Source organism: Otolemur garnettii, unplaced genomic scaffold (assembly GCF_000181295.1).
Source record: "Otolemur garnettii isolate 467f Iridium unplaced genomic scaffold, OtoGar3 scaffold00060, whole genome shotgun sequence".
Taxonomy (NCBI): Eukaryota; Metazoa; Chordata; class Mammalia; order Primates; family Galagidae; genus Otolemur; species Otolemur garnettii.
This window is the reverse complement of record NW_003852455.1, coordinates 10,360,972-10,385,906: the sequence shown is the minus strand read 5'-3', so window position 1 is coordinate 10,385,906 and position 24,935 is coordinate 10,360,972. Positions and strand designations below refer to the sequence as shown.

Here is a 24,935-nt window from a genome sequence, read left to right as displayed (position 1 = left end):
GGAGAAAGGTAATTTAACAATCTGAGGGGTAGCTATCTACCAGGTGCAACTCAGTTCTGGCCAAGTCTCTCCTGCAAGCAAGAAGGGTTTGGCTTCGTTTGCAGATGATCTGGTTTCATTTTTGAACCTAACATTCCGACATGGCCCAGGGGAGCCAGGCTGAGGCTCCGGGCGCCTGTCTCTGCAGGGTCCTCTGTGCTGCTGCCCTCTGCTGTCTAGGGAGGCAGCAGCGACGCCCTCCCGGTCCACCTCCTCCCGTTTCAGACCCAGAGAAGCTGAAGCCCTTTCTACTCTCTCTGCTCCTCCCCAGAGAACTATGGGGGTCGGAAGGTGTAGACGCTGTACAGGAAAACAGCCAAGCCCCAGGAGAGGGTTCCAGTTATCCAAGAGCAGATCCCTCAGCCCCCAAAGGCATGTGTTTCCCACCCACTCTTGCCCTCTAGCCCTCCCTCTGCACAGATCCTCTGGGAGGGGCTGGGCCACCAGGCTGCAGCAGGTTCCTGGTTTTATTTTTTTTTTCTCTCTCTTGGAAATAGAAACCCTCCTTCCGGCAATGTGGCAGGAAGGCCAAGTCCACGGGCAGTCTGGGCCAAGAACATTTCTGGAGAGCAGGTGGGAGGCCTCTGTCCAGGGACCACACTGGGCGGGTGGCAGAACGGGCTGGGCCTATAGGCCTCTTACCTGCTGTTGAATTTTTCAGGGTGTTTCTCTCTCATCACGTGGAATCTGTGTGCAATGGAGGCATCCTGAAAGTGAAAAAGACAAGAGCAGATCTCTGGTGAGTGGTCATGGCCATAAAATGTGGAGGGAAGGGACACATATGGGCCCTCGCTGAGTCATGCCAACCCTGAGATTTCAGCAGGCACAACACGTGACAGCCAAGGCTGTCACAGAGGCTCAGCACCACACTCAAGGGGATGCACTGGTGCCACCAACGCTCCTGAAGCCTACGCTGCTCACTGGCGCCCTTGCCATTTTCACTGTCTCCCCGGCCCAGGGAGAAGCAGGGAGTTCACTGCTGAGTGAAGGAAAAGGCTTCTGCCCTCTGGGGAAGTGAGGGCCAGTGAGCAGGAGCCTGTGTGTGGGGCCCAGTGTGAATCTTAGGAAACGCCTTGCCACGCTAACTTTTTCACAAAAATGCTTTTTATTTTGGAAAATTTTGACTTGCACGAAGTTGCAAAAATGGTACAGAATCCTTATATCCTTTTCATCCAGCTTGCCCCAAAGATATTATCTTATATAACTATAGTATGTTGTGGAAACTAGAAAGCTGACATTTGGTAGGTGCTAGTATATATTTATTCCTTTTTTTTTTTTGAGACAAAGTCTCACTTTGTTGCCCTCGGTAGAGTGCTGTGGCATCACAGCTCACAGCAACCTCCAACTCTTGGGCTTAAGGGATTCTCTTGCCTCTTCCTCCCAGGTAGCTGGGACTACAGGCACCCACCACAATGCCTGGCTATTTTTTGGTTGCAGTTGTCATTGTTGTTTAGCTGGCCTAGGCCTGGCTTGAACCAGTCTTGGTGTATGTGGCTGGCGCCCTACTCACTGAGCTACGGGCATGGAGCCTATATATTTATTCTTGATCATCTATACCAATGGGAACAATTAGTGCCATTGGGTAATTTAAAATGCTATTAAACTTCTGGCTTTGGATTCTTGATCATGTCACCTAAAGGACTCTCTCTAAGGTCAGTAAGAGTCCCATCACTACATCCAGTGGGACAACTTGCCGTTTCATTAACCCATCCCTGTGTTGCACTACTAGTCCCCTGCCCCTAAGAACCCACAGTTGGGATGGCTCTCATGACACCTTGCTTCTGGGTTCTCCATCTTCCCATCAGAACTTCTCAGGTGAGTCCCACATGTAGTTCACTGTGGGCCATCTCATGAGTTCTCATGGTTGTTCCTAGCCTCTAGAGTCTAGATGCTGATGGTGCCACAGTGCATACTTTTAGAACCCTGACCTTCAAACCTAAAACATCTCATCATTCCTCCTCAAACTTTGTCTTTTGTCCTCACTGAAGTTCTCACTTTTCAGCAGAAGAATGTGGAATATCCCTTTACCACACGGGCCCCAAATCAGCACCTGTGGTGCAGAAGCTAGGCTTCAGAAATAAATGGTTAATTGGGCTGGAGATGAGGATGACACAGAAACCAGGGAGCTGATTCAGATTTGTTCTAGAGCAAAAGTACAGAAACCCATTTACTAGAATATGTGCTTGAAAGACACTTGAAATTCCATACAATGAATTTTCAGCTAATGCATATTATTTCCATTCTAATACGGAAATTTCTTTTTATTATTTTCTTTTCTCTCTTTCTTTCTTTCTTTCTTTTTTTTGCAGTTTTTGGCCCGGGCTGGGTTTGAACCTGCCACCTCTGGCATATGGGGCCAGTGCCCTATTCCTTTAACCCATAGACGCTGCCCTTCTTTCTTTCTTTTTTTTTTTAAGAGACAGTCTCACTATGTTGCTCGGGCATGATCACAGCTTACTGTAACCTCAAACTCCTAGACTCAAATAATCTTCTTGCCTCATCTTCCCAAGATAAATAAATAAATTTTTTATTTATTATAGGTGTTTTATTTATTATAGGTGTGTGACACCACATCCAGCTAATTAAAAAATTTTTTTTGTAGAGACAAGGTCTTGCTATGTTGCTCAGGCTGCCCTGGCCTTCCCAAGTGCTGGGATTACAGGTGTGTGCCACCATGCTCAGACATTTTTGAGTGTTGAGTTTTTTTTTTAACACCAGGACGTATAGTTCGGTGAAGGAGCTCTCTGAGCATGTACCGTGTGTGATGAGCAGGAGTAATCCCACAAGCTGCCTGCGTTTGAGAAGTGGGGAGGGCAAGTCAAGAAGATGGAATTATTTGGTGGTTCCCAAATATTCCTTGCTGAAATAACGTCTTGAAAGTTTAAAAATTAAACTTTAGCTATTGATTTACTTTTTAGATTAAAATACATTGAGAGCTGAAGGTCTTAATGAAGCACCCAATGGATGCACAGGGGAGAACACAGACCCCAGGAAGGCCTCTGCCCCTGAGCCTGTGCAGCCTGCACTGTTTGTCTGGGCAGGAGAACTTTATGCTCCCACATGGTGCCCGCCTCCTTTTCTCTGAGCAAGTTTCAGTGAACACTCTCAAGATACATGTGGCATTTGTCAAATGCGGCTCTAGAATTCTGGAAAACATTCCATCTACTGTGTTCCTTTGAAACACTAATTTTCTTCTGCCAGGATTAAAAAAAAAGGAAAGAATAAAGCATTTGCATGTTGCTTGGCGTAATTTATACCTCATTACCCCCCCCCAATGCTGCTGTGATTGGCTCCAAATATATTTTTTTTAATTCTTCAGGATATATACATAGGCCTTCTCCTTCTGCATAGCTCTGATTGTCCTTGGTTTTTCCAAGGACATAACTAGGGTTTTGCAAAACTTCACAAAGACCAGCCTTTATAACACTATTAGTGAAGCATGTTGTTCCTGACTGGACAATGTAATCCCTTGCCAAATATGCAAAGTAGCAAGGGTGAGCTGAGCAGGCAATGATGGTCAAGACTTTGGCCATGTTTCTCTTAATCATGAGGATTAAACAAAGAGTCAGTCAATAGCCAGGACATATAGTATTTACACCAAGAAGTGACTTTATTTAAATTTTGGAAGCCAGGGCTATAACGGTTTAAACGCTTCCTTGGTGATAATTACAGCAAAATAAGACTTCTGTTGTGAAGGGGGGAAGATGGGAATTACAAACCCGTGGAAGTGACGATGGCATTTCTGACAGCTTCACTAGCTGAGGTCATTTCTATGTGTGGGGTGAAAAGGAGAGGATGAGGGGTTGGACGTGGGACTGTCTTTCCAAAACTACAACTCCAGACACACGGTTGGACAAATACAAGCAGCAGTCATTTGGACTTTGAAATATTGGAATGTCTAGGCCAGTGCAATCCAATAGAAATACAGTGTAAGCCACATATGTGACTTAAAATTTTCTAGTAGCCATGTGAAAATGTAAAAAGAAACAGATGAAATTAATTTTAATAATATATTTTAATTATGCCACAAATATTGTCATTATAATATGTCATCAATAAAAAAATTGAAATGTTTTAAATTCTTTCTTTTCCTATCACATTTTTGAAATTTGGTATGTGTGTTACACCTACAGAACACCTCAGTTAAGACAGGCCCCATTCCAAGCACACAATACCCATATGTGGCTAATGGCTACCACATTGGATAATGTGGGTCTAAGTCACCTTGGCAACCTATAGAGATCAAAAGACAGAAAGGAGACCATAGGATGGATTACGAACAGTTGGGATTGTTCTGAAGATTGTGGCAGAGTGGGCAATGGAAAAGAACGTGGAGCCCTGTCGAGTCATTCCTCAGTGAGGCCTTCTGGCCTCTGTCTTGGTACCTTCATGGCTCTCACAGGTGACAGCCAAGAACCTGGTGCTGAGAGGTGCCAAAAGTTTGCAGGGAAAATAATGTCTTCTTGGCCAAATTCCCTAATGCATAGGAGGCTTATCATTGTGGAAAACTCAGCTGCTGATATCTAATAACAATCTGCAAGGTAGAAAATGGAGCATGGGTCAATGCAATGACTGTGGCCTCTCCTTGGTCCCTGGGCTGCCCCAGCATCAGAAATAGATTTCATTGAATCAAGGGATTAACTGTTCACGCATCCTGTGAAGGCTCAGTGAAAGTAGAGCTTGTGAGGAGTTCAGAGTCACACATACCCCAGGAATTATTCTGTAGTCCCAAACTTCCTGTCATTGATACCTGGCCATCCTGACATTTCTGCCAATCCAAAAATAAAAAGCCGGGAGGATCAGGCCAGAGAAGTGAGAGGAAGTGGCATTCTGGATGACTATGTTTAAAATCTCCTGCCAGTGGATATGATGAGTTAAAAGGACCCATAAGGCTAACTGTCCTAGCTCCTCACAGGGGGGCAGCGGGCATGTGGATGGGATGTGGTAGCAAAGAGGCCACAGTCACTCCCTGGACAGGCCAAAAGGCTTGGCCTTATTTGTTTCTCCATCTGTTAAATGGGTTGTCTTGGCACTAAGGGGACTGGGTAAACTCAGAGCAAATTTTGACCCGTAGCACCCAGGGGCACTGTAGAAGGGGACACTGTCATCATATTTATAAATGGAAGACAGAGGACATTTGATATCAATAAGACCTTCCAGATCCTTCAAAAGAGGGCTCACTTTGCCAAAGGAGTTCAACTCTGTTTAATTGTCATAAGGAAGTAAAACTGGGTTGGTTTACATACCTACTTCTCCTCTTACAAAGTTTGGGAAGTCAAATAGGGAGCAAGACCTTCTGCAAATGTCAGCCCCAGACTCTGTTAGGGCGGCGTGGTGGTTACTTGTTTTCTCAAGAATTTCTCTCTCCAACTTTTAAAGAGCGAGCACACAAACCCTGCAAATGTTTTATTGAGAGAAGGCTAAGGGTACACGAAAGAGATAAAAAAAAAAAAGTCCTGCTTCTTCACCCTTCTGAAACATAACATTAAACATGCAAAGGCTAAAGGTGTAGGGGAAAAAAATAATGAGGAAGGTATTGCAAAGTCTCTCATAACTTAAAAGACGGATAGATTAGATTATTGTCAGCCCAATAAGTCAGCCCAGGGCAGCTAGACATCTTGACCACTGAGAGTGGTGGAAAATCTGTTTGTATGTGTTTCCTTGGGGGGACAATAAATCAGCTAACCCTCCTGCCTGCCTCTCTTCCTTCCTTTCTTCTCCATCCTTCCATTCTCCCTCTTTCCCTTGCTTCCTTCCTCTTTTTTTCCCTAGAATGAATTAAAACCGTGATGACTGCCCAATCTTGGCTTTTGGGTTTAGGGCCTGGCTATTTAGTTGAGGGGAGGTTGTCATTTAGTGTGTTCATCCATTCGATCAGAAATACTAAGAGAGGAACATCTGACATGGGGCGCTGTGTAGAGACAGACAGGGAAGCATGTTGTTTTTCAGCCAGAGCTGGGTGTGTGAAGAAAAGGAAGAAGTGGGGCTGAAGGTTCCAAAGGCGGCCATGGCTGTAACCTGCTGTCTAGAAGTTGCAGGCAGCTCAGCCAGTCCTGCTCCTCAGCTCTGGATTCCAGCTTTCTGATAGGGGCTAGTTCTCCCCTCCTGTCTAGCTACCCTCTCTGTTTATTTTAGTTCTGGTTTCTGAGCCCGTGAAGAACCACTTCCTTTGACCATTCTTCTCTGCTCTAATGGGTTGACTTGGTCAGGGCTATCTGCATCAGAATAATCTCAGGCCTTGTCCAAAACACAACTTTCCAGACCTTGTTTAGACCTACTGAGTCAGAATATGAATCAGAATCTGTTGGGGGGGTGGTGGTGTAAAGTTTGCATTTCTGATAAGAGGCAGCTGAGAGTCCTGGCACATTACATTTCGTGACCCCTTCCCCTCAAATGGTGTCACGTTTGGCAGCAAGAAGATGTAGGGGGCCACACAGAGGCTTCATGGGGGTCCACAGTCCAGCTCACTCTGGAGTTCAAGCAAATGATTCTGGGCTTCACCACTTAGCAGCTTGGACTGGTTTCTGTATCTCTCTAAGCTGTGGTTCCTTCCTACAAAACTCAAAGGAATATGGACAGTATCTACCTACAGGGAAACTTCCTGGTGTGCAGTAGGTACTAAATAAATGTTATCAAGGTATGTTCTTATCATTAAAGGAAAAAGGCATAAGGTTTTGTAAAACTGTGATGATGGGATGCCCAGGCTCCAGAACCTGGACCTGTCAGTCATGTCTGAAGGCTGCATGCATTCCTGTTGGCGGGGAGGGAAGTGGAGCCTGAGAGGCTGGTCTGGACAGGTAGGTGCCTTTGAGAAAGAAAAGGAGGAACGTGTCTGCGTGGGTCACTGGGGAGGGGGTTGTACCCAGAAGAGATCTAGAGAAAGATGCCTTCCCAACTGAGGCTGGAGATCTGGGGGGATACAACAGATTGGGGCACAGGGACCCTTAAACTTACTCCCAGTCCCTCAGCTCTCCTTTCAGAACCTAATGATGAGCCCAGCAATACCTATGCCTCTTTCTTCTGCTTTAGAGATAGAAAAAGAGCACTAGATTAGGAGTCAGGAAAGAAAGGCAAAGCTTGTAATCTGAGTCTCCAGTTCCTCACTGATAAATGGAGATAATAATGCCCTTCAGGATAGTCCTAAGAATTAAGAACCATGTATTTGTAAATATGGCAAATTTTAAATCCTTCTATAAATATAAGGTATTATTATTTTTAATTCTTTCCTCTCCCATGGTTCTCTTTCTAATATAATAAAGCCTTCTCCCTAAACCTATTGTCCCCTCAAGCTACCTATAATTTCCCCTTCTCCTTTTTTTTTAAATTACCAAACTTTTCAAAAAAGGCATATGTGAGGATGGTTGAGGAGTATAGGTACCATGCAGCCTGGGCCCACAGTACTGGTCTTGAGGGATTGCAAAGACAGGGAAACAGAGAGGAAGGAACCTGACTCCAGAGTAAGGCACAGCCAACGCATCCTAGTTCTATCCCTTAGGAGTCAAATGTCCTGGACCTTTGCTTGTACAATGACACCTGCAGGATTGCCGTGAGAACTAGACTATATAAAGCCTAGCAAGTGGAGAGCACACGGTAGGTGCTCCATGAATGCTACACTCTCCCACCCCCAGCTCTATTTATGGAAATGATTGATCCTTCCCTACCCCACCCCAGCCTGTCCATAAGGGCCTGGGAAGTGCTGCCGACTCAGGGCTCTTTGGACCACAGCTGAGTTCAGTGAAGCAAACCGAGCTGCACTTGATGTGCTGGGTGCTGGGCTTTGAAAGAGGAGCATAGGCTGTGTGTGTGGTGTGCGCACGTGCTAGGGGCTTTCACTCTAACGCAGAGTGCATTGATGGGAAGACGCCAGGAATGTGACATTTAGCAGAGGGGCTAGCGAGGAGGGGACACACTTGGAGTGTGTGGAGTGGGATGGAGGGGAGGGGAGAAAATTGAAAAGAAGGAAATCTGAGTGCTAAACCAGCCACAGCAGCTTGGGACCACACAATTCTCCCTAAGGAACATAATGCCTAATTCCTGAAGCCCATGAGAGAGATTCCTCCTGACCTCACCCTTTAGTTATTTCTTGGTGTTTTTTTCCCCCCTATAACTGCTTCAAATTGCCCAAAGGGTAAATATGTTTTGTGAAAAAAATTTCAGTCTTTTCTTATGTTAGTTAAAATTATAGGGGATGGGGTTGGGTGCAATCGGGTTGTCCACACCGAGGCCAAATTCAAGGATGTTTGAATCCAAGTCAGGGTTGGGGCAGGCAGGGACAGGTAGAGAGCAGGGACCCAGGAGACAATGGAAGACGGGACCCTTTCCTGAGCATTTCTCGTCCATGCAGAAAGGTGACCCCTGACTGACTCACCACACCGATGGAGAAGTAGTTGTTCATGATGCTGTATGGGACCTGGTCTCCATTTTCCACCTCCTCTCTGGGGATGACTTCTAGGTGCCAACGGTCCAGCATCACCAAGGGGCTCTGCTCAATGTCCTTCAGGATTTTTGTTAAGCTGCCGCCTTCGTAACCTGTGGACGGCGACGTTGCATTTGTCACCAGAAAGAAAGGCCAAGTTGTTGCTGATGTGCAGGCAGCTGTCAGGGCAGGTAAGCCCAGGAGCGTCTGGGACCAGGGACCTGACCAGGGTGTCTGTGGGCTGGAGACACTTCTGTTCTCTGAGCCACAGAGAAGGGGAGGACAATCAGGAGTAATTAGAGAGAGGCTGCAGTGATTTGGAAGCTTGAGTAGCAGAGGGCAGGGAGGGCTGCTGCTCAGAGGTGGCAGGCCTGTGTAGCTGAAGCAGGCCCTGGAGAACTGGTGGGCTGGAGGCTCTGTGTGGAACAACAGCAGACCCTTCCCGGACTGTGTCACGTGGGATGTGGGGGCAGAATTTGAGCAGCTCCGGGGGCTGCTCCTGCTTGCTCTGACCCTGCAGCAAGCATGAACCAATCTCTGAGCACCGACTGCTGCCCTGCCTGGTCTTGAATCTCTCTCTGAATCCATCAGCCATCTATAGTCCCCACTGCTCCCTGGCTGCCAGGCTAATCTGCCTGCTCCACATGTAGAGCTGAGCACCTCCGCCCTCTGGAGCACGCCTGCCTCTGTGGGGGCTGCTGCAGTTGGCAAAGTTCTCTCTGTGCAATGCCCTGGAAGCTGGTTACCACTTTGTCTTCCCCCTTTAGGGTGATTTCAAAATGAAACCTATAGTTATGGGGGAAACCTCAAACAATCTGGATGCTCCTGCTGACTCCCAGTAACTGGCGCTGTGGCATTTAGTCCTGCAGTCTGAGCCCTAATTCAGGAGATCATTTGGGGGAGGGGAAATTTCATATAGAAAACACCTAAGTGAACCCCTACTTGAATGAGCGCTGGGGAGGGGATGTATAAGACTTTGTCTTTACCCTAAAGTCAACTATGTTCTGCCAGGAGAGGCAGCTCCAAGCTGCTGGTTTGGGGATGACAGTAAATATGGAGCCCAGGAGAGCAGCTCCTATTCCAGACTCAGCGTGGAAGGGAGAGCAGAGAAAGGGTCATGGATTAGATATGACTGCAGGGCTGAGTATGACTCTGTGGAATGTGATCCATTAAAGGGTAAGTTCAGCCTAGCTCTGGAGAGCATCTCCGTCTGTAACCTGGAATGCTTGTCCCCAGGGTCGTGCCACTAGCATGCAGACTCACCTCCTCCCCAGCGGAGACAACGGGCAAGGTCATTTCCTGTTCCAAGGGGCAGAACAGCCACTGGTGGATGCTTCGCCAAGTTGGCCTTATCTGCAGCACATTCAGAGGAACAGAAAACTGTATAGCATGGGGATGACAGAGCACTCGAGTTATCTTTTTATCCCTGATCTGGTGCCTGGACCCCTCCAGAGCATTTTTGTTTGAATACCTCCTACAATGGGGACACACCAGTTCCTAAAGTCATCTAGCCCATCTGCAGTGACCTAATCACCACAAATTGGCTAAATGTGTCAGTTTATATTTTACATGGAGTTAAATATGTCTCCCTGTAACTCGCACATTTATTCAAATTTCATCCTAGTTCTATTCTTTGGGGTGGCAGCATATACCCCCAAACATTAGTTTGTAAGTTTTTAATTTACCTCAGACCAACCCTGAGAGGTATCTCCTCCTAGTAAATGAAGAAAACGAAGTTCAGAGAGGGAATGGGATTCCAGAGCCAGGGTCCAAACCCAGATCTGTGTGGCCCCAAGTCCCTTCTCCTCTCTTCAGGGGCTAGGCAAGTGCAAAGGTTAGTAAAACAGGTGAGTGTGAGACCTTAGGGAATGGTGGGGCATGGAAAGCTGAAGATGTTCACCTAAAGCTATTCAGGTTTAATAAGTCCCAAAGCTAACATTGGTTAGACGAGCAAAACCCAGGAGTTAGGTGGCAGCCATACAACAGTTCCTCACTTCCACCACCTCCTAGAATTGCCAAATCACAGATTCCTCATCTTTTCTCCCTTGATGGTTGTGGAGTGTCTCCACGGGGTGCTGTTTACATAAGACCTCAGCGTGCACTGGGCCCCTGGATGTATGCAATGTGCTTGGGCGGAGAAGCATGACTCAGCAGGTGGGGCTCAAGTGAGGGCTGCCCCAGCAAAATGGGAGCTCATAGGTCCCCCAAGTTGTCTGATGTCTGCCAGAAGCAGCAGAGCTCAGGCAAGACCCAGGGCTGAGACTACTACTGGGAGGGTTGAGATGGACAGTGGAGTAAGGCCATGGACTCTGTCCTTGTTCTCAGAATGGGTGATTTGATTTATGCCTCTCTGCTGTTGCACACGCTGCTCCCTTTGCCTGGAAGGCTCCTGTTTCCTATGTCTGCCCCTTCTTGGGAGGCCCCTGTCTCAGCAGGTCAAGCATCCCCATGCTGTTAAGGCGGGACACCTGGGCGACACCTCTCCCTCATTCATTCATTTGCACATCACTTCTAAGTGCTGCCGCCTTACAGATCCAGGCAGTCTCTCTATCCCCATGGAGACGCCTGAGTGTGGGTATGCCTCCTTCCCACCAGTATTGCCGCAAGAGCCTCCTCTCTACCCTCTCTGCCTCCAGTTCCACCCTCTTCATGTGTCTTCCACGCTTCGACCCAGAAGGGCAATCTGCAGGCTCCTCACATTAGCCTCTGGTTTCTCCTCTGTGTGGCTCCCCGTGACTCTGTAACCTGCCACATTAGACCTCGGGATCCACGCTCCATCTCTCTGCCAGCCCATCCCTCTGTGTGCCCTGCCTCCCACTCAGTATGGCGACCATCCTCGAATGTTTTCAGTCCCTTGCATCACACAGCTCTCTGTTGCTCAGAAGCTGCTTCTGGGATGCCCTTCCTGGTTGTCCCAGTCTGGACCTGGAGCCTCTTCAGAATGTTTCCTTAGCATCAGAAATGACCTCCTCACACTCTCTTGCAACTGTCTACTTCTTTGTTCCCTGAGAGTACTGTGACGTCCTAGGGAAGCTGGGTCTCCTCCCACAGCAGCCCTGCACACTCTGATGGAAGCCTACTGGCTGCCAGATGTGCTGCTGGGGGCTGCCACTCTGGCAGCAGCAAAAAGTCATGGCTCAGGCTCCTATGGTGCTGGCAGCCTGGTGGGAGGGAGAGGTATCAATGAGGTCTTCATGGGGAGAATGCACCATTTCATATTTCTATTGGAAAGGACAGGAGCATGGTCCTTTAACAAGGTGACTGAGGCCAGCAGGTGTGTCAGGGGAGGCCCTTCGAAGAAGCACAGTTCAGCTGAGATCTGGAATGGAAGTTGACTAAGCAGGGCTGGGGCAGCATTCCCAGGGGGAGGCCGCATGTTGGGAGGGAGACTGGTGTGGTTAAGGGTCTGAGAGGGCAGGTGCGGGGGTCCAGAAGAGGTATGAAATAAGGGCCCAGTAGACCCCTTAAAGGGCTTTTGTGTTTATCCTAAGATTTCCCCACATCAGGAACCCACTAACATTCAGGAAAAATCACTGTGGCTGTAGGGGAGAACAGATCGGGGAGGGGGACACAGCGTGGTTCTGGGGAGCACGGGACAAGTGCTCACACAGTTATGGAATGAATGAATGAATGAAAGAATGAACATGTTATGCAGTTATTTTTTTACCTCCGCTTTTTTTCTTTGGGCCACTAACCTGTGAAAAAACCTAACATTTCTTCCGCCTCACGTCATCTTCTTTCTTTTTGTTTTGAGCAGCTTCTATCACCTGTGTCCTCTGCAGATGAATTTGATAAAACTTATCACCAAAGCCTACTTTCTCCCACCCCATAGAGAGGGAGCCATGCAAACAGCCCGATACTGTGGCCCTCCACCCTCTGTGGATCAGCTTCTCCTTCCTTGGCTCCCAGAGGACTCCTCCCTCCTCCCACAAACAACTCCAGAGCCTGAGGTGACAGGAGCATGTGGGTGGCTGCTTGGCAGGGCTGTGTCCATGGCAACCGGAGCGCCCGGGGGTGGGGGGAGCAGAGGGTGCAGGTGTTCTCCTGCAGCCCTCACCCCTGCAGGTGGTCTGCTCACATGCCCCGGAGGCCCAGCTTCCCCTGCCCCAGCCAGGGTCTGGTCCTGGCCCATCCTTGACTCTCCTCTCATCTCCCACATCCAGTCTGTCAGCACATCCTGTTCCTTCCACCTCCCAAAGATGGGGAGAAGCTGGTCGCTTCTCACCACCTCTCTGTTTCCACTGTGGCCTGAGTCTGGTCATCTCTCCCTTGGATTGCTGCCATGGTCTCTTGCTTCTGTCCTTTTACCTGAATCTGTCATGTCCCTTCTTTGTACAAAACCCTCCTGTGTCTTGGGGCACTCTCTGTATAAAAGCCACATTCCATATGGTGTCTCATATGTCCCAGTTATTGCCCCATCACTTGTGCTTCATATCCTGTTACTCCTCGCATCCACTCTGCACTGGCCATGCTTGCTTCCAGGGCCTCTGTCCTTGCTGTTCCTTCTGCACCACCGCTCCCCCTCCAGGCATCTCCTGGGCTCCCCACTCCTCTAGGCCAGCATGCAAATGTCATCTTCCCTGCTCTTCCCTGGACGTGCCCACTCTGAGCCCTTTGCCTCTGCCTGCTGTATTGTTACTGCTTTCTGACAGGTGACCCATTTCACTTATTTCCTTGTTTAGTGCCTGTCTCTTCCCTCTAGAAAGTAAGCTCTGTGAAAGCAGATTTTTGTGTTTGCTCCTTGCTGTATCTTCAGTGCCTTGAGGAGAGCTGAGCGCACAGAGGGGCACAGGCAGCATCTGCGGAACGGGAGGGACAGGCCAAGCAGCCCAGGGCTCACTGCTCTGGGCTCATCTCTGATGGTGATGACTGCCCTGCCCAGTGGCCCCACTCCCCCACTGTGCCTGCTTTCCTGTCTGATGGTCCATGTTGCAGTGTTCCTGAAGGTTCTGTAGGGTTAGATCTTGGAGGCAGCCACATCCCAGAATTTCACAGAGTCAGTCTCCATCACTTACTGAGACTGATGTGCTCAGGAACCCACAGATCCAGGAACAGGTAGGCTAGGGCTCAGGTCCCCAGAGTCCCGGCCTGGGCCTACCCTTCTGCCCTTCTTATTTAGAAGTAGGGGTCACCGTCCAGTGTGGCCCCCTTTGCTTGCACTGATCTGAACTTTCCAGATGGGCTTTCTGGACTCAGGCCCTAGGAGTTTCTCTCCAGGTGATTTGCCCTGGGCTACGCATCTGAGCTGAGTTTTCTGACTTTCTCCCATCACAGATCTGTCTGGAGTCCCAGTTCTGTCCCCCACTCCCCCAAAATCTGGTCTGGCTGCCACTGCCCAAGCTCCGCCTGTGACAGATATGTTTCTGAGGCCTGAAGCAAAACCGTTATCTCTGTGTCTGTGGGACTCTTTCCATTGTCTTACTTCTTCATTTTTTTCCACCCAAGCAGATATTTTGTCAAACATCGGTCCAAGGGTGGGTACAAGGATGAATAAGACATGGCTCCATTCCTCTTCTTTTTATTGCCTTCTGCTGACTTTAAATATACTTACTATAAATAAACAGCAAAGGCCCTCCCAGCCCATGCTTACCAATGCAGTCCAAAATCCAGCCAACTGTCCCGTCTCCTCCGCAGGCTAAAACCCGGAAGTCTGGAGTATCACGGAAAAAGTTCAATCTGGGAAACAGAAGAAAGGCCAGAATGGATTTGTGGACTAGGTTGTGGCTGACATTTGATACTTGTTCAGACAGAGTCTCCCCTGTTCCCTGGGGCTCTATAAAGACTTTGATTCCTTTGGGGGTTGAAAGGCTCACTTAAAATTCTGAAATCAGAATTTACTATGCAGTGCCATTGAATATGGAGAAAAATCACGGGGAGCCGTCCTTGTATAAGGAGGTTCTGACTCAGCGTTCAACACATACAGAAAGTGGTTTTCTAGAAATCCTCTGCTAGTTGTGCAGAGGGAGTGAGAGTTTGCGCTTTAAAGCTGGGCTCTTCACCTGGGGTCTATCCCCTTCCAAAGGGCCTGTGGGTAGGATTCAAAGGGCCATGAAGTTGGAGGAGAAAATGTTACATTCTTATTTTCTCTAAGCTCTAAGTGAAATTTTGCATTTCCTTCAATTATGAATGTAGGCAACAGATCACAGAGACATTCATGATCCTTGTGACCCTGTCCACACTGCAGCCATGTTAGTGTTTCACTACAGCATGGCGGACAGCTCCTCCTAGTTACTGTTTAAACTCTTCACTGCCGTGGTTATTACAGTAATTACTACACTCGCTTTGGGACCTTGCTATTTAATGTGTCAGTAAAGCACATATATTCCCCTATCACAAATTTGTTTTTTTAATGTTTTAATAACTGTTTTTCAATGTAATTAGCTTCTCTGGTTATCCTATATGATTTCATCTTATGCATTAAGAAGCATTATTCCAAGAAGGGGTTCATTGGCTTTACCAGACTGCCAAAGGGGTTCCTGGCACAAAAAAGGTTAATAGTCTCTACTTTAAAACAATAGAACTAGAGGACCCCTGGGGGAAGACTCTGCAAGTTGAAGGTCAGTACTTCCCCTCTGCCCAGGCTGGTGGTCTGAGAAGAGCCCTGGGGCTCCCAGAGTCACAGATGCCCTTGCAGGCAAATTGACTTTCCTTCTCTTTCACTTCTCATGCAGAACTCCACTCTCCCATGGGAATGGAATTCCGAAAGAATTCAGAGTGACACGCACATCAGAGACACTCAGGGCACACCATGCTTGTCATCCAGCACGAAAGCAATTCAGGATGGATGTGGTTAAGCTAGAGGACTGTTTTTGAGTATTGCGAGTGGGCTTTAAAGGTGCCTGTGGGTGGCTGCTTGGTCACAGATGAGTTTACACAGTATCAATTGCAGTCACCATGACTGTGATGGTGGCCACAGCAGTACAGGTGGCCTCTGTTCTGAAATTAGTTTTATGGGGAAATCATGGCAAGAGTACTGAATTCACACTCATGTTTTTCTCCTTTGAACTGGGTCTTATACTGCCACTGCCATAAATAACAATTTTGTGTGAGACATATGAGGACGGGGTCACATTCCCTTTTTGGAATCTTTACTTCAGCCCTTTTGAGGGGTCTTGCTCAGTCTAGAGTAGAATTTCCCGTTAGGAGGTTGGGTAAAGTGGTCTTGTGGTGGGAAATTCCAGCCCAGCGTGTGCAGAGATAGCGCCGGGGCTGGGACTGGCCAGCAGGTGGCTCTAGTGTCCTGGCTCTGGCTGGGAAGAAGGCTCAGCCTTCCAGCCCAGGTGTAGGCCGGGCCTCTGACCACAGGGACCCGCAGCTCACCATGTTAGCCATTGGCACAGGGCCAGCTCCTCCCAGCACACCTCTTTACACCTTCTGCTAATGCAGTGAAATAGCCAATAGGCAAGTGGCAGGAGGAGAAGGCCAGGAGTAGCATAACCTCAAAATTGGATAATCCAGCAAAGAAAAGGGAGTTTATTGAATAGTCGATCGTCTTGATCTTAAAATGTCCCCACAGCAGAACACACGGCAGCAGTGAGTCACCGTATAGATTCCAAACTGCTGACTGACAGTGATAAGAAAACTCTTTCTCCTTCTTGATGATTCAGTAGGAAGATACCAGCTAACAGCCTTGCAAATAAGTTAAAATAATTTACCAGCCCTCTCTTCCTGTCAACAAAATGAATGGTCTGTGCGGGTTTCCCCTCATACACAATCAAGAACCTTTTCTGGGAGTAGGTACAGAGGGCCATAAAGGGCAACCTGAGTCTCTCCAGGGGGAGAAAGAGTAGGAAGCCACACAAAGCAGAGAAAGGGGCAAGGGGCAGGAAGGACAGGTCAAGAGATGAAAGATGAGGAAGATGACAAAAGAAGGCATCTTCATCAGGGATCAAAGGGTGCGGGGTGTAAGGGTAAAGGTCATCATCTCCATACCCTGGAGTGGGCCCCCCGTTGTCCAAGCTAAAAACTTGTTTGGGGTTGAGCAGGTAGTGGAATTTCCGAAGAATTCTATGCGAAAAAGAAAAAAAAAAAGAGAGAGAGAGACAGAGAAGGATAATGTCATATTGAGAAGTCACATTAAGGCAAACACTTCTGCAGGGTCCATTTAAATTTGAGAAAGAAGAAAGCTGTGTGAACACCCTGATGTCCCAGGCATGATCCACATTGTTACCCCTGGTTCAAGGCTGCCCCCCCATTCAAGGCTCTACCCACTAACTCAGGAGCATCACCCCTTTCAGAGAGGGCAGGGCAGAGAAATCCAGAGAACAGAACTTCCATTCTGAAGATTTTTCCTGCACAGAACCTTCCCAGACCTTCTGTATAGTCTTCTTCCCTCATGGGCTGTATAAAGGCATCAAAGTGCCCCCTGGGAAGAGGCCTGCCCCAGCAGCCCTGGGATGAGGAGGAAACACAGAAGTTGGGGCAGGGAGGGCTGAGAGGCAGTGGCCACCTTCAGGCTTAGTTTCCAGGCTCCAGCTTGAGACTAATCAAGGACAGTTCAACAGGAACGTCCTGCCCCTTAGACTGGGATGGGGTGCTCATAGTTCTTGCTTTAATCCCACCAGTTATTTTTTAAGCTGTATTCCAGGTCATTGGAGTGATCACTAGATCATCAGATCACTAAACAGTCCTGGGGGCAGCAGCTGCCATACCCCACCTTCCACTCTCCTCCTACTTTGTGCAGAGTCTCCAGCTACCAGCAAACTGATGAGGCAGGTGCCCTGCCTTCTCAGGGGTGCAGGTGGCCAGGAGGTCCTAATGAGTGGGCCTCACCACATCTCTTAAATTATGAAAAGACTTGGGAGGCCAGGAGGGAAGGGGCTTCTCTGAGCTTAGTCTGACCCTGGGATGGCTTGGGTGGCAGGCCTGTGTCTGTTCTCATCCTTAAAATAACCCTGTGAGAGGAGGAATTATTACTACCCCTAATTTATAGAGGAGGAAATGGAAGCCCAGGGACATGAAGACACTTGGGCCAGGTCAGAAAGTGGCAGGTGGCAGTGCTGGGGTTTGAGTCTATCTATCCCCACAGCTGGCCCTGTTGTAGCTGAGGGGAGGAGGGCCCGAGACCGGCTGCCCTCACCTCTCCACTTTGAAAGAGAAGAGAACATACCTTTCTCCTTGTCTCCCTCCACTCTTGGGGTTCACCAAGACCAGCAGCGGGTGGGTACCCGGGGTGGGGATGATCTTATACTTAAAAGGTAAAAGAAAAAAATATTAGCTCTATTTCATCCAAAAGGAGGAATGACATGGAAGTTGGTGCCAAGACAGCTTTGGAGAGGTGACAGAGCAGTGGTCCCAGGCAGGGAGGAGAGGCCGTCTCTGGTAGGTCTCTGTCCACTGGCTGAGACTATGAGGGACTAAGCAGCTAAGTGTCTCTAGCTTAAGTGGCCCTTAAATAGTGGTAATGGCAATGAGCGTTTGAGGTTGGCATCAAAGGTGGGACGATGGTATTACAGCTTCAAATAATTCAACATTGGTGTGGCATCGTGCCCCCAGCCCAAGACTACATCTTGTGAGAGACACAACTGAATACACCTTAGAAAGTGTGGCCATCTGATCAGACACAGAGTGAAACATCATTTCCCCCCTGGCACCTTCCAAATGCATGTTTCCAGCCCCTATTTTCTTGCTGAGCCCTGGTCCCACATTTCTCACTGCCCAGTGGGCACCTTTAACAGGAAGGTTCACCATGCCTCAAACCTGAGCCATTTTCTCTCCCCAAAACACTCGTCCTCTCTTCTGGCTCGCCATTTCCATTAAAAGTTTTCTTCTTCATCCAGAAGATCCTGTCTCACTGGGTCTTTCCCGGGATGCTTCTTTATCTGTGGCAGCTGCCATAGTCACACTGGGTCCTTTCCTAGCTCAGGTAAGTCCTACCTGTGTCCCCCTACAGTTCCTTTCCAGGATATCAGTCATGCTTAAAAGTCTTTAATGGCACCTCATTGCTCAGAGGATAAAATGGAAATTGCCTGAACTGCCACCCAAGGCCTGCCAGTCCAGCCCCATTCTACAGCTACTGTCTAATTCCCCTACTCCTCAGCTGCATGTCCAGCTGGTCCTGCTCCTCGAGTGAGAGTGTCTCCTGAATTCCCACCATGTATCTGCTCACGCTGGTTTCGTCTCCTGCTCCTTACCCTGAGATGCCCACTTCTTTCCTATAACCTCTTTTAAAAAGTCTTCTCTTCAAGCGTCAATTCAAGAGCCCCTTCCCCTATGATGTTTCCTGTGATCATTACAACTAAAAGTTCTGCATTCAATGTGTGTATTACCTTTTGGAGTTTCTTTTCTTGTTTATTCGTATTTTTTTTTTTGTTTATTTTGTTTTGTTTTTTTTGAGACGAGTCTAACTTTGCTAGAGTGCTGTTGCGATCTTAGATGTGCCATGAACATGTTAAAGATCATTAATTCAGATATTTATGAAAGAATTTCAAAGCACAGTAAGTATATTCTTTTTTTAACCCCCTTTTTTGATCAACATAATTCAAGGGTGCTGCGGAAGTTTAACTACGGGCTCAAGTGTGCCGTGAGATAAAAAGGGTTGAACAACGCTGCTCTAGAGCTTAAGAAAAATTAAGTTTCTCTCATTGTTATGTCTTATGTTTTAATTTTTAAAACATACTAATCTGCACGTTCTCATTCCATCTTCCAGCACCTCTGGAGTGTGGGCAGTGTGAGAATTGCGATGGCCCCCTTTTGGACAAGGCAACTTTAAGGCTCAGAGGCAGATGAAGAGGTCCTTTATTTCTAGATCTTTTTCTGGTACTTTTTGTATCTCACTAGGCTGCCTTTCCTGCATTCCTTGGAATCCTTTGGGAGACACACAAAAAGATGTACATTGGTGAACGCAAGTAAAAATGATTTGTAAATATACACTTGAGGTTTAAGAAGAGCTTTGGATCTGACCGATGAGCTTTATTTTGGCAGATCATGTTCCGAAGACAGCTAGGCAATCTTGGAAAACCTATTGCCTATTTTTATTTTATTTTCTACCTTTATTTTATTTTATTTTTATTTTTTTAGGCTACCTTTTTGCTATTATTATTATCATTATTTGTTGTTGTTGTAGTTGTCACTGTTGTTTTGGCAGGCCTGGGCTGGGTTTGAACCTGCCAGCTGGCACATGTGGCCAGCGCCCTAGCTGCTGAGCTACAGGCGCTGAGCCTTTTTTGCTATTATTTAAGAGGTTTGCATATTCAAGTTTTATGTAACTTGTCCCTAAAAAGGTAATCAAGTAAACTAGACTAGTAGTGGGACCAGCCAGTCTCCCTTCTCACCACATGGGCCAACGTGGGGGTCAAAGGTAACTCAGAAACCAGAAATAAAATGTCCTTAAAACAAATGTTGAGATACATTTCTTAAGAACCCAAACCCTGTCCCCCACCCCCAGAGCCTTGGTACAACTTAGAACAAGCATGGGACTCGGCGCTCACTGAGGTACCTACCTGCATTACAAGCTCTCCCTTGGCTGACGCACTGCCATCAGACTTCCCGCTTTGCCTGTCCTGTGAGAAGAGAGGAGAGACAAGCATCTTTGGAAGGGAAAAAGCCTCATAGAAAGAAAGACATCAGATCATCTCATCTCTTGTTAATGGTCATTTAGCTTGTTTCTGGTTTTTGACTGTTAAGATTAAAGCTGCTATGAACATTCTTGAACACATATTTTGATGGAACAAGTGTTTGTGTTTCTTATAGATACATGGGAGAATTGCTGGGTCATGGAATTCGTATATTTTTAAGAATGAGACATGAAGAATCACCAGGATTTGGCAATAATTTTTAGGTGGGAAGAGTGGAAAGTTAAAAAGTGTTTGATGATTATTTAAAAGGGGAGTCTTGAACACAGGTGGTGAAGAAAGTTCCAGATGGGGGATAAAAGGAGTTTAACTTTCTGCTTTCATTTCCACATAGGGCTGAGCCACCCAGCTGGAAGCTCTCCAGGCTGGGGGAGATCCATCTTTGGCCACAGGAGAGAGGTGACAGGGATGAGGAAGATGGGGAGGTAGCCAGGTGCAGATCGTGACTGGGGTTCCTTGAGCTGTGCTCTACGTGCACAGGGCCATTTCAGAGAGTTTGGGGTGGCCAGCAATTGGAACCAGTTTAGTCATAGCACTGATATACTGAAAACACAAATCCTAAGAGTTGTCAGGGGAGCCCTCCAAGGGACGTGAATGTTTGCATGGCACCTATATCTAAAATGTAAATGCAGAGAAGCCAGAGCCCTGGCCAGGGCAGGAGCACTTACCCGGGTAATGGGGCATATTGAGGTGGGCAGCAAAATATGGTCTCTGAGTTCCCCACCATCACACAATGTTGATAATTCACATTTGCGGTGAAACTGGAGGGAAAAAATAAGGTGAGAGTGAGAGAAAGTGATCAAAGAAATGCCACGTGTGAGATTTGCTGGCGAGACAAGCTGTCTAGCACCCACCTCCCCCAAATCCTGATGCACCCCTGGCTTTGGCAGGATTGCCAGTGTGTGTGTGGTCAGCAATGCCCAGAGTTCCACATGGCTGTGAGAGCAAAATAGTCATGAGCAGGCCTGGGCCCTTCAGTGTGGGACCCTCACATTGATTCAGAGTCTCTGTTGGATATTCACTCCCCAGGCTCTGAGATTCTGGCAGGAGGGAGACCTCCATGACTGAACTCATCGGAGGCTGAGAGTTCACAGGCTGGGTTGGAGAAAACCCCTTTCTGTGGCTGATCTCTGGTCAGGAGGACAAGAGATGGCACTGAGTTTTCATTGGTGGGCAGATCAGGCAGCTCAGTGGCTGGTGCTGGTGCTCTTGGTGGCCAGAGGGGGCATGGACTCCAGCATGTGCTGTAGCTGGTGGCAGCGGCTGGCCTCTGGCCCAGGCAAGCGGGCTGCCTCCAGGATGTGCCTTCAGGGCAGGACCTTCTTCCTCTGACACTTCCTGTGTCTAATTCCTCTCCACTTTGTTAGTGTCCTCAGCTGATACCCAGGTGAAGAAAGTTCATGGTTTTCGGGGAGTGCCCCCTGTCCGGGCCTCTTGGCAAGTCACTGGAGTGTTGTTAGGATGAGGGTATTTAATGGGGACTCTGGGGCTGGCTCCCCTGGCGCTGCTCATGTCCTCTGGTGGGATGTTTGCTGCTCTTGGGCTGCAGCTTGAGCAAGCAAAACACCACCCTGAAAAGAAGCAGGGTCGCCAACCCACCATCATCTGGCACCCCACGCAGTGCCATGCAGTGACACTCTAGTAGCACTTGATACTTTTGTGGCACTGGTCACACTTGACAGAGGAGTTCCCTTCCACCCATGCATGCTGCATCACCTGCAGGAGGGAAGCGAAGGGGACCAGGGAAGGCGCAGAACCACCAGGGCCCTGGCTGGTGGAGGGGCGAGCCAGGGGCTGTTTCCTACCTAGGGGACTGTTGTTGGCTGCTGGGTTGCTTTGCCGAATGACACAGCGTCGTCCCTCCCTGCCTAACTGCCATCAGGCTAAAACTCCACTTTGCCCACATTTTGAACAGTTTCTTCACCCTGTGAACAGCATCTGAGCAGCATCTTGTCTGGCAGTCAGTCTGTCTGTCTTGCGGACTCCTTGCAGAGTGATGTACTTAGGTGTGCCCTCTTCTGGAAGGCAGTGTGGTGCTGGGGAGCTCTGGAGAGCTTGGGTGGGCTGCAGACAAAGTCTGGCTGGAGGTGCTTTGCAGCGGAGGACCTTGGCCAGTACTTGGACCTCTCTGAGTCCCAGGTCCCTCATCTGTAGAAACTGGCATAGTAAGTTCACCTCTGGGGTTGTTGGGGAAATGCAATGAGACGGTTACAGTCCTGGCCCTTCGGAGGTTCCACTGCTGGGTAACTCTCTTCCCTCTCTTCAGCCTTAACTTCCCATTAGAACCTTCTGGGAAGCTTCCCATCCCATACCTCAGACCAAATAAATTAGAATCTCTGCTGTGGGACCCATGATTGGTATGCATGTATAAAGTACTCTGGTTGATTATAGTGTGCAGTCAAGACTGAGAAACACTTTAGAAGAAGTTAGACAAAAAGTCCTAAGAAATTAGTGAGGGTCCACTGGTACTTGTCACCCCTGTTCCCTGGAGAGCTGGTTGTATCTACTCTCTGGCCAGGCAATACCAGCAAGCAGGCTAAGAACTTGTAATGCAGCTGGGAATGCCTCTGTATGTCAAAGCAGCTTAAGTGATAGCACCTGACCCATGACAACACTAACTGAAAGCCTCAGCTCTCAAGTCTCTCCTACAATTCTACAGAACTTCTGAAAAGCATTCCCCCAGGTACTCCAAATAGCAGAAGGAAGGGAGTATGGACTCTGGGGGTTGTGGGGCACAGCCTGCACACTACAAGCACAATATTAAAAACACATGAAATATTTGCATGATATGATTCATGTTTGTTATTCAATAAGAATAAATGTTTTAAATTACTTAGCAATTAAGCTGCTTAACACCCCACTCCCCAGAATGGTTTTGGTAAAATTATTGCTACAGAAGATAGGCCATCTTTGGTCTGTAGGTTCTCATCTCTGCCTTGCACTTCTGGGGATTTAAAGAACTTGGTTTGTTGATCAATTTGCCATCTAACTGGTCACATTGAATTTGCTCTGAGATTATTATTATTTCCATTTTGCAGGGAAAAATATGAGGGTTTGGAGAAGCTAAGTGACTGGCCCTAGGCTCCAGGGCTGGTAAGTGGCCAAATAGGGACACATAGCCAGGTCTTCCCCTCCAAGTCCAGAGTCATCTCCCCAACACCACCTTGCCTTCTCAGTTTTCTTTGGGATCTGAACGGTGGAGAAGGATCTGGGCTATCCTTGCAGGCTCAGAAGGTTGTGAACGTTCCCTGCCAGCCCCTCATGGCTGCACTCTGTTCTCGGTGTGGCAGGTGGCCAGAGTGCAGGCTTAGGGCCTGAGCCCAGGAGGCATACCATGTGTCCCAGTGAACGGCAGGGAGGTGGAGTGGGGTGTGTATGGAAGGGTGTAGAAGGGGCAGATGAGAAGCCGCACTGAGTCCACGGGCATGCCGACCGGTCTGAGGAGGCACCTCTCTTTCTCTCAGTTGTCCTGCAGGAGAGTTGGGTACCACTCCTACTTGCTAACCATCTGCTGACTCAGGCTCTTCATTGGAACGTTCTCTCTGCAGGAAGGCTAAGTGCCCTTCCTCTGCTAATTTTTTATTTTCAGTCTGGGTGAATGGTGCCACCCCATGGAATTTTTTATTTCCAGACTGGGTGAATGGTGCCACCTGATGGCCAAGTTAGAAACCTGAGAGCCATTTCCTGCCTTTTCCCCTCTCTTCCTCTGCAACCCCCTCTCCAAGTCCTGGTGATGGTTCCTCCAAATTGCTTCCCAAACTCTCCCTCGTTTTCTCTACCTTAGCCAATGACTGGCATGGCCTGGGGCACACTCAGCACTGATCATGTGTGTGGACCCCGCCCCAGGTGGGTTCTGGTGCAGGCTGCCTTTTGCCTCAACTATGGGAAGAGCTTCCCCCTCTGATTTCTTTCCTCTGTCACACTTGGAGGGATTAACCTGATTTGCAAACTCAGTCACAGCTTCGTGTGCTTGACTGCATAGGAACCCCCTGTCCAACTCCACAGCTGGCCTCACAAGCCTTTCTCCAAGCTGGGTCCCCCCCATGTCCTAAGTACATCTCCAGCCACTCACTTTCTTTTAAGCACCCTCTGTCCCAGCCCTGTCAAACTCAGGATGATCCCAGAGTGAGCCACACCTCCAGGCCTTCACACATGGGGCTTTTTCTACCTAGGGTGCCTTGTCCCCCATGTCTCATGAAGCCCTCCTGATTTGTGTCCAAGATGCAACTCAAATGCAACCTCCTTTGAGAAACTTTCTCTGGCTTCTCTTTCCTGCCCCACTGTGCGCTCCACATAGCCTTTGTCATAGCGCGCACCTCACTGCTTTGCACTTTGTTCCTGTCTCTCCGCTGGACGGCACTGCTCTTGGGCAGCCTGGGGACCATCTCTTATAACCTGTGTGCTCCCTAGCTTGGTGGTGGGTACCAGGGACATGCTGAATGGATTGACGGATGGACAGGATGGTTTAAGGGTGGTCCTCCAGGCAGAGAAGGGCCTGGATAAGTCTCCCAGAGCCCCTTCCTGCCAAGGAGCCTGTAGTGACGGGCACGTTGCCCAGTACAGCATGCAGCAGAAGTGGTCACCAACCTCGCCGCTCCTTTTGGCTTTTGAGTATGTTTTGACACATCCTGGAATGTTTTTGGATACACAGCGTTCGTGGACAGTGTATTTACAGTCTGAAAAGAGAAAAAGAATAAGGAAGGTGCTTGTGAGTGACCACCTAGGAAAAGTCCAGCCACGTCCCCACCCCAGCCAAGGCCTGTACCTCCCTCTGGATGCAGTGAGGGGCAGGGGATGTAAATGCAGCCAGCCTCACCTAGTGGGAATTCTAACAGTCCTGTTATTCCTTGAGGAGAGAGATGCTGAGCATTTCCAGTCTTGCTTCTGTACCTCTCACCATCTTTCTC

The 24,935-nt window shown here is 48.4% G+C and overlaps 1 protein-coding gene across 2 annotated transcripts in view; it reads right to left on the bottom strand.

The window, feature by feature from the left end:
* The window catches only part of DGKG (diacylglycerol kinase gamma), a 202,205-nt gene that overhangs the window by 91,904 nt on the left and 85,366 nt on the right, over positions 1-24,935 (bottom strand). The window contains exons 10-18 of one of the 2 annotated variants that reach the window (XM_003792722.2): positions 24,616-24,704; positions 20,697-20,789; positions 19,897-19,956; positions 17,565-17,644; positions 16,388-16,462; positions 14,046-14,131; positions 9,719-9,808; positions 8,408-8,568; positions 682-746 (exon numbers count right to left, since the gene is read on the bottom strand). In XM_003792722.2, coding sequence (XP_003792770.1) covers positions 682-746; positions 8,408-8,568; positions 9,719-9,808; positions 14,046-14,131; positions 16,388-16,462; positions 17,565-17,644; positions 19,897-19,956; positions 20,697-20,789; positions 24,616-24,704 — 799 coding nt within the window. The remainder of the gene's footprint in view (positions 1-681; positions 747-8,407; positions 8,569-9,718; positions 9,809-14,045; positions 14,132-16,387; positions 16,463-17,564; positions 17,645-19,896; positions 19,957-20,696; positions 20,790-24,615; positions 24,705-24,935) is intronic. The other variant, XM_003792723.1, reaches the window with a different exon arrangement.